A 10,222-nucleotide genomic window follows, 5' to 3' on the forward strand; every position below is an offset into this window, starting at 1 on the left:
GCACCTAGATATGTGGGACCGTTTCCGATTATTCAGAAGATCTGGGAGTTGGCGTATAGGCTGGAGTTACCAGAAAGGCTATCACATGCATGTCCATAACGTGTTCCATATTTCGATGCTACGCAAGTATGAGCCGGATCCCCTACATGTTGTCGATTTGGAATCGTTGGAGTTAGAAGAAGACATTACCTATCCGGAAGGGCCAGTTCAAATCCTAGATACCAGAGAGAAGAGATTGAGGTCAAAGGTCATTCCATTGGTAAAGGTCTTATGGAGAAATCACAATGTAGAGGAAGCAACATGGGAGAAGGAATTGGATATGCGGCAACAATATCCAGAATTGTTCGAGAACAAAGGTATGATTTAATTTCAAGGACGAAATTTTCTTTTAAGGAGGGTAGGATGTAAAGTCCTGAATTCTTATTAAGGGTAAATTAGTAAAAGACACTCAAACCTTACGGACAATTACATACGTGGCCAGTCGGATAGTCGTTAGCATGATGTAACGTAAATTAATTTAACACCGACCGAGAAAAACCAAGTTAGTTCAGGAAAACCACTTGGAAAATTCTAAGATTTCATAACATTGGTTACTTAGAATATACGAAGATCGAAAAAAAAAAGATAAATAATAAGTGATAAAATAATTCGATACATGGTAAATTCGTGTGCGCATAACTAACTACTTGCATAGTCAATAGGAGTCTGTCGCCTGTAAACTCGGAAACTGTAGAACTGGGCAAGTCCTTCGACTACAGTGTCGCAATTACGATATCGCGTGAGCAAACTTGGGCGTTGCACGCGAGAGCGGGGATCAAAACCTTGTTGGATGCTAAATTACAAGGTAAGGGGTAGGATGGTCTTTTTAGCTAAAACTTAGAAAAATCGCACCAGACAAAATCGCACAACCCCAATATCGCACCCAAATTTTCCCCCCATTTCGCTAGTTGAAAACCTAGGAGAGAGAAACCCCATTTCGCCCAAATTCAATCGATCCAAACCAACAATTCTTCACACCCAATCTTAGAAAACTTAAACTCAAGCGTGAAGATTCAAATTGATTAGAATTTCGTCGTATCGCCGCGAGAGGTGAGTTTAATTTCATTTCAAACAAATTTTTAAACTTATTTCGATAGCTTGTGATGTATTACTCAAAATAATGGTAGGGGGGTTTTAATTTTGGTAGTAGCAGTTTGGAGAAGCTAGAGTTGAGCAATATTGGTGAAGAAGCAAGCTAAAGGAGCGATTCCTATTGACTGAGTAAGAATTTTTGTTATTCACTCCATTTGGAGCAGTTCATGTTGATTATTGAGTGGAGGAGAAGAAGCACCCACCGATTTTATTGTTAGAATTAATGTGAATTGAAGGTGTGGACTTGGTTGTTGTTGGAGTTGGGAAAAATCTCACTTGTTAGTGGAAGTGATATGATTAGCGTTGACATGAGGGCCTGCAGTGGCTGGAAATAGCCTGCGGAGACCTGTCAGAGGTACAGTGCTAGAAATGGCCTGTAGCTTTGTTAACTGTAGTTAGAGGAACAATTACCTGAAACCGAATTCTTAGAGTCGAGATTCTTCTCGACTTACGTTAGATAAGAATTTCGCGTTCGTTCGATAAATTCTAATAACCTACGTGTATATGCTGTTATAGGAGTTAAATAAGAGTGGATTTGGTTAAGCGGGCTCGATTCGGTTAAGTGGGTTTGAGGAGAACGGAGCTTGCTAAGGTAGGAACTTACATACCAATATGTAGCATGCTTATTTTCATGCATGATTTGATTGTTTTAAATTGAGAAAGATAGTTTGCGTATCAACCATGCATGTATATGTGATATTCATGTTTTGCATTGTATTTACTCGATATAAACTAAATATATGAATAGCTTTCGTGTGGAATGGTTTTTTGCAAAATCTGGGTAGCGGGGATTTATTTTCTTTGTTAAAAGAGCAAAACTGGTTTTGAGAAGGGTTCTCGTCTCTTGTCTCAGTAAGGAGACAGAGAGATGGATTTTCTAATGCGGGTAAGGATTACCCGATTGTTTGTAACTATGTGTGAGGTTTTGGATTGTTCCATGGATGGTTCGTTGTTATTTACGATGATTCGCCATTTGGGAATCATCGGTTGTCATTTACTATGACTGGCCCGTTTGGGAGTCATAGGTTGCATTACTCGATTGTTGGAAATCCAAGAACTCACGCATACAGAACCAACAGTTTTAAAAGAAAAACTAAATATGTATCTATAATATTTGGAAATGACCGGTAATACAAGTATATATATATATATATATATATATTACTATGCTTATCACGAGGGGATTTAGAAAAGGAATTGTGAATTCCTATAAAGAAGGAACTGTTGTCGCATTTCGAGACGGTTAAGCTCTAGATTCCAAGCGTGGTGTACACCTTTCGAGGTGGTGGGCCACCTTTAAAGGGATGCATCACTGGATGTAGTCTAGGAATTCCTTTTATACTTTTCTAGATAACCATGTTTGTACTTGTCACGCTATATGGTGCTTAGCTTGTGTGAGGTTACATGTTACCTCGATGAGGTTTAGACGCGAGGAGTGAGAGTTTAGTCCACTCCTAGATGTGTGTCAGGATCCTGAGCAGTCTGCAGTCGTCGAACGGTTGACCACCGTAAGTTAGGTGACAGCCCGTATGGTGGTCGTGGTCACAGGGCCCACCTGAGCCCTAAAAGCTTTGGGGATTTTGTGTGTACGAACACAACAACGACATTTCAGCTCCCTGTAGGTAAAATTAGGAAAACAACGGTGCATGGTTCACCCTGGAAAGTACTGAACCAAGATATGCCTGTGACTGGGCTGAGTACCAGTCGTACCCTCACCATTCTAATAGGATGCAGCAGCCACATTAATAGTTGTATGATGATTGTGAAAACTATATTTTGAATATTAACGAAGCATGTTGAAACAATTTCTACTAGTTAGTGATATATTATATAGTCACGATATTTGGATATTATTATGGAAACCCTGCATGTTTTAAATGTTTTCTATAAGTAGACTATTTATTGGTTATGTGCGTTTCTACTGGGCATAGTTGTTTTGCTCATCCTACATTAACATTTCAGCCGAACTAGTTGCGGAGGAGGCATTCCCTAACCCTAGTGATGATGGTTATGGGGATTTGGGCGGATTTCCTTATGCTTAACGAGGGACAGGGTCAAGTATTTTGTGGTATAGGGTGAAATTAGTTCCTTATGTTGTATATAGAGAGTATTAGCTCTTTTGGTTGTATAGGAGAGGGTATAGCTCTTTTTTTGTTGTATATATAGAGAGCCAGTTCATTTTGATGTAATACTCGATGTATTGGAGTAATAGTTACACTTAACATTTTGGTACATTGCTATTAAGTATGAAGTGGGTTTATATATATATGTGGTTGTTGGAAGGTGGAATTTTGTGAATTTCCAGGTTATGACAGGTTTTTTTGTATACGAAACGTCGAATAAACAAAGGAAACTCCGCCGAAATTTCGTTAGAATTGGAATGGTGTCAGCCTCGAGATTCACTCCTCTTCCTCGGGATGTGTGTTGAGTCTCGGGGCGTGACAATATAAATTGCAAACAATAACACTGATTTGATGTGAGCTTGACTGCTACTATCAATATCATCGTTGAAGTCTTGCACAATATAAATTGCAAACAATAACAGTGATTTGATGTGAGCTTCTTGGCTGCTACTATCAATATCATTGTTAAAGTCTTGCACAACATAAATTGCAAACAATAACAGTGATTTGATGTGAGCTTCTTAGCTGCTACTATCAATATCATTGTTAAAGTCTTGCAAAATATTGCTTTGGGTACTCTTGAATACTGAAACATGAGTGCAGTTTAGGCTTGACTGCTACCTAGAAACATGAGTGCTGAATAGTGGGGACATCATTACTCATACTATTGAGATGCAAAGGAGAAGGGCACCCTTGGATATGCCTTGTATGAGGGGCGAACGCCCTCATGAAGTGAGTTCGCCAAGACATGATAGAATATGGAGACATGAGTACTTTTCTACATACGTCTCCATATTCTCTTTGCCTCATATACTACTCAATGTCCTTATATCTCCATATTCTCCCCCTCAAGTTGGAATATACAAGGCGGAGTTGGAACATACAAAGACTTGTCTATTTCGACTTGAACTTAGTACCGGGCACCACTGCGACATAAAAAAAACATGATAACGCGAACAAAATAACCAAACATGCAAAGTCTCAAACTGGATAACCACAAACATGATGAGGATAACATACAAACACGAACTGGATAACCCAAATAGGAACTGGGTCGAATCTGGCCCAATTTGACTGGTTAGGTGTTCTTCGAGTGAGTTAAATTAGTAACATGAACAGGATAACCCACATAGGAAATAGGAACAACTACTGGGAGAGGTGCCAAATCTACTTGACATTGCATGGGAAGAGGTGCCAAATCTGCTTGACATTGCGAAGGCAATTTTGAGGGCATGCGTGCGTGCCTATACCAATACTAACAGAGAGATTGTGAGATAGAGAAAGGAGGGCTCGTGCCCCTATACCAAGACTAAGGGTGTGTTTGTTATGATGGAAACACTATGGAAAGGAAAGGAAAATAAGAGTGGTCCACCTTTTCCATAGTTTTTAAGGCGTTTGTTTACCCATGGAAAGGAAATGGGCTTTTCCATATGGAAACAAAATCATAGAAATGGAAAAGGTTTTGTGTCCTTAGCTAACCCCTAAAAATTTTGTGGAAAGGAAAGGAAAAGAAATAGATAGATATGGCTTACTACTAATACACCCATGACCCAACAATACAATTATTCCTTTCCATAGCTTTTGCAAACAAACATGATTATTCATTTCCCCAGTTTTTACTTTCCTTTCCCCAGTTTACCAAACACATACCATTTAAAATTATTTCCTTTCCATTCCATTCTATTCCATTCCATAATGGACCACCCATTTTATTTCCTTTCCTTTCCATGAGTTAAAATTTAACAAACACACCCTAACAGAGAGATTGCGAGATACGAAAAGCTGGAACCTTGAAACTTTGGATCTCTTCTTCTAGCCGTTCTTCAAACAAACGTGAACATGACGATGAACAGTAAACCCTATAACATAAGAATAGAGTCAATGAGAATAACACCAAATCTGCTCGTTGGAAAATAAAATCTCCAACTCAAAGAAACAATTACCACCAAAAATAATAAAAGACAGATAAGTTTGAGCTTTGTCAACTAAAGAGCTTTCAAAAAGAGTTCATCTAGAGAAAGAGAAGACTAGATCAGCAAACACCAGCGGAAACGTGCTATTTTATACATATGGGCGCACCTATGATTAAGCTTTCGAAAAGAGTTCATCTAGAGAAAGAGAAGAGTAGATCGATGAAATTGAGGAAAAATTCATATATGGGCGCCAATGATTGAGAAAAAGTATCGAGACAGAAGAACTTCAAACTTTGTTGGCCACTTCTCATGAGAAAGATTGAAACTTGAATGTTGAAAACTGAAAAAGAATTGATTTTTTTTTTTCTTGTATATTGATTTTGGGGATACCTCTTCTAGCCTACCACTAAATTTAGATTTGAACATGATGCTCTGATACCATGTAGAATTTCATATTAGTGGTGATGCTAGGAGAGTTGTGACATTCTTCTAATGAGATAAAAACCAATACAAAGAAGAATTGATAAGAGAGGATGCTAGAATAATAGGGTTAGAGTCATATTTTCTCTACCTTAGTTCATATATTTATACTTGACTTATTTGGATGTCAAGCTACTCAAAACAGGAACTACTAATTACGTATCCACACTATAGAAACGTGGGATACTTTACATAAGTATGTATCCACACTTATAGAAATGTGGGATACTTTACATATTTCAACAGATACCCAATAGTTTCTTTTCGAACAAGTCAGTTAACCGTCAATATTACTTATGTTTAGAATTGATTTCACATTTATTAAGGGTTGAAACGTGAAGTAATTAAAAGGATTTAATGATTTTGGAGCAAGTAAATGATGAAGCTAAATATCGTTATTAGTGAGGTAATATTGGTGGACACTTAGATATGTAAAGCGCGGGCCCTAGGCGAATCTCAGTACTCCAGTCTCCAGGCAAAGAGGTAGCTAGGCCAACAAAGGGACTGAAATGAAGAGTGCTAGCTACTTAGCTAGGCTAGCTGCTAGCTAGTTCAGAAGCAACAAGAGGAATTATTAGAAGGAATTAAAGAGCTATGCAATTACTAGAAGGAATTAAAAACTGATATGATAGGACATCACACAAGAATATATGAAACTAGGGTGTGCCCTTGCCGTAAGACACTGATAACCCAACACCTCTTATTCGCGGCAGTACTGTGCTCGCATGTGCCGTACAACTACTTTAAATGCAAAAGAACACTAGGCGTCTATTCTATTTTACGGACTTATTTTCCCATTATACCTATTCATATAGCCATCAAGAAATAGTCCATTCATATTAGATGTATTTTTTAAATAGTGTGTTGTCCCATCAAGAAAGTAAATTAGATGTTGAATTGTGATAGTAAAGTGGATGCACCATCCTTCAAGCACTTAGATTCCACCGTGTCACAACTTGTTGAAAAACAATGACAACCATTGGATAGAGCCTGTAGGTCCCACACCATTCCTTTTTATTAGATAGATTGATTTTGTGATATTCTCACTCTCAAGTCTCAACCAACAAATTCCAATTATTGGAACAAGAAGGTGGCGAGAGCAGTTCAAAATTTCAAATAATAAGATAAACTTCCTTGGACTAAAGGATGAAAGAGAACAAGGCAGATAGATGCAAGTGTAACAATGCAAGGCTAAAGGGCACATACAGCTATACAAGATCAGATTACGTACAAATCCAAATATATATCCAATAAGCTGTCTATATGTCTAATGACAACAGTGGAACTATACACTCGAGCAACTGAGAAGCCCTGGCCTCACTGAAAGCATTTAGAAACAGTGAAGTGGATATGAAGGAAATCGAAGATCTTTTCAACGTTTACTCAGACTACCAATTGATACTTACCTAGAGGTTAATAAGGACGACCCGGAGACCTGTTTTCTTCTCTCTTTTTATAGTTATATTTACTTCTCTTACTTTGCTGGACGTCGATCTGGCCAGACTGACGTCCCTCAGCTCCTTTCCATACTCTGGAGTCTTTTTGGTAAATGATCTACCTTACTTATTCTGGAACACCAATCTATGCTACCACTACATGCATGCCCCCCTACCAATTAACAAAAGTTCTTGTTAGTTGTTACAACTCAGAATTACACAGTAACATACTAACACGCGACACTCATGCTAGCTCAAATGAAATATAATTATGGGTTGCTCATTGCAAATGCTTGAGAATGAATAGAAGCACAGATCACAAACGATCTCAATTAGTTATTGATTGACAAATCTACTACATCCATACTGGTACAGCATGCATATTACAAGATAATTTCTACCGGGCACTACAAGCTAAGCTTCGGGCTATATATGTTCCATGGTTGTACACTTTCAAAAGATTTCAACTTATTGTTGGACCCTAATTTACAGAACAACAAAATTGCAGTTTTTATCAATCTACATTTTCATTTGAGACAAGTACTATGCGTCTATGCCATTAAACCGGACGTGTATGGCACTCCAGTTGGAGGAATCCACGTATCACCAAAGATGAACTTCCCTGGTGTGTACTGTATCTCTTCATTGGGAGCGAGAGTCTTCACGCCCGCCCACTTCACTCTCCTAGCCTTGTCTGAACCTGGTCCTTTGTTATTGACTTCTGTGTAAAAGCATGTGCTGAGATGTACTTCACCCAGCCAAGGCAGCCAGCCATCCGGTTGAATCAAGTCATCGATTTCAGTATTCATGATCACAGTTCTAGAGAATTCCTTCCATGGGCGGCCAAGGTACGACCTAATTTTAGCTCTTACAGGGAAGTATAGTGGGTCTGCTGTGATTTTGCAATTTTGAAGGACAATTCCAGTTGGCTCACGCTTGTCTTTCCTGCCTTGAGCAGTCACAATGTTCTGTTGGTTGTCCATTGGCTTCCTCACTACCATTTTGCAGTTTTGGAAAACCACAGCTGCGTCTCCAAATATAAAGTCAATTGTACCGGAAATTACACAATCACGATAGAACTGACGGTGGGAATGAGGGTATAGTGTGTCTTGATAACCATCCATCTGACAGTTATAGAAGATTGACATATCAGATTGCACCCTTAAAGCCACTGCTTGATGCTTTGCTGCTCCCGCACTGTTCTCGAATCCTATGTCTTTGGCCATGAAGTTGTCCCCGATAGCCGCTGATGATTTAATTTTTAACAAAGAAAAGCTGTTAATTAAAAATATTATATGATGAAATATATGATAATTTGTATAAAATTAAGAAATATCGTGACTGCTGCTACATACCAAATGTTGCCGTCTGGAAGGTAGGAGTTCCATCGATGAAATTCTTGTTCATAGTGATCTTGGTCTGTGTAGGGCCATCTCCAATCATCATAACGTGGCTCATGTTCCTAGTAACCTGAACTTGTTCCTTATAGATTCCCGCCTTAATGTAAATTATGAAGGTCTTCATGTTCTTTAGGGGCACCTCTTTGAGTGCTTCATTTATGGTCCTATATTTCCCACTTCCATCCTGGGCTACAATGACATTAGGTCTGATATTTGCAGGAGAAGCTGCAAGGAGTCTGCGTCCCCCTGATGAGACCCATGCAGGGAGACCATCGTTTGTGGGATTAGGGTCGTTTTCTTCTTCTGAAAGAAGCCGACGGTTGAGAAATGGGATATCAAAGGAACTAAGGACAGATGAAATCTCTGTCACAATCGCGAGGGCATTGCTAGTAAGCTCCACGGAGGAGTTTAAGGCCTTCCTCATGGTCTTGCCAGCATTGCTCGACGTGTTCTCAAAACCATCCAAGCATGTCTCTAAGTATGTACCAGAAGCGCTGAGCCAGATTTTTAGTTCGACTAACAAATCATCGATTTTGCTCATATCCATTCCACCTAATTGTTCCAAGGAGTGCTGGAGATCACCAATAGCATAGTCCATGAGCTCTTTACAACCTTGCAGAGCTTTGGTTGCCCTCGGGTCTTTCTCCAATTCTTCAAGGACGGATGAGTTCTTGACAGCCTCTGTAATTTTATTAATCGTGGCTTTGAATCCAATCTTAATGAGCTCTTTGGGGTCAGTGATGTTACCGGCAGAAGAAAGGCTATCAATACAGGCTTGTTTGTAATCAGTAGGTTGACAAATGGCCTGGATTGCCTTCATTGATCCTTGGATGTCGCTGCCATCTCCAGACCCACCCTCATGGTGTGATTTGCTATTTCCACGGTTGACACCAACAGCCACGGCAACAACCATGGCTACAAGGATTAAAGATGAGATACCGATGGTAGCGATCCTTTTCTTCCTAGCATTATTATGGGGTCCTTGATAACCTGATGCATTTGTATACTGCATGCTTGAATGCATCATCAATATCTATCAACTATAGAGGTTCAGGATGAAATTTTCTTACTTATATCCTTAATTATAATGGGATAAAGAGAGGCAAAATATATAATGGGTTTTCTTTGTAATGGTGAAGGAGCTTAAATGCCTCTTCTAATTTGGGACTTGGTTTGACTACCTAATATATTCAGGTGGGAGAGTGAAAACAGGAAAAAAGGTAGTTATTTTCGTTAACAAACATGAGGCCTGTGAAGGAAAGATTATTCAAGGGATAAAATAACCTGACCGTTTGACTCTTTCTCAACCTTTTTTAACATGCAACTTCAGTGACACTCCCCAGTCATTTTACCTTCAGTAACTCCTTGTATTAAGATTAACTTCTCTATGTTTAGTTTATGCTTTAGCCACAGGCTCTAGATAGACCAAAGTCCAAACACTGGAATAAGACCCAATAACATGCTCCCCTCCTTAGTCCTTACGCGCGCCCCCCAAGCCAAACCCAAACCCAAACCCGATTACGGTGTATGCTTGCGTAGGAAATCAACAATAAGCAAAAAGACAAACCGATGAAAGTCCTTTCTCGCTCTATTACTCTGTTATCCTCTTGAATATGAATTTGCAACTATTAAATTCGGTATTTGAGCAAAACAATCCTTTTAAATATTTGATCATCCAAAGTTAACATGTTTAGTCACATACTGGTAGACATCAAATACGTACTACGTACCGAAATTGT

At 39.1% G+C, this 10,222-nt stretch overlaps 1 protein-coding gene across 1 annotated transcript; it reads right to left on the reverse strand.

Annotated features, from left to right (window-relative positions):
• Window positions 1–7,397: 7,397 nt before the first annotated feature.
• LOC147482146 (putative pectinesterase/pectinesterase inhibitor 21) lies at window positions 7,398–10,217 on the reverse strand. Its single transcript, XM_086576670.1, has 2 exons — window positions 8,439–10,217; window positions 7,398–8,329 (listed from the first exon to the last, which is right to left on the reverse strand). The coding sequence occupies exons 1-2, from the start codon at window positions 9,508–9,510 to the stop codon at window positions 7,635–7,637; spliced, it is 1,767 nt and encodes a 588-aa protein (XP_086432796.1). The 5' UTR covers window positions 9,511–10,217; the 3' UTR covers window positions 7,398–7,634.
• Window positions 10,218–10,222: the final 5 nt, after the last annotated feature.

Source organism: Coptis chinensis, chromosome 8, assembly GCF_015680905.1.
Source record: "Coptis chinensis isolate HL-2020 chromosome 8, ASM1568090v1, whole genome shotgun sequence".
Classification (NCBI taxonomy): domain Eukaryota; kingdom Viridiplantae; phylum Streptophyta; class Magnoliopsida; order Ranunculales; family Ranunculaceae; genus Coptis; species Coptis chinensis.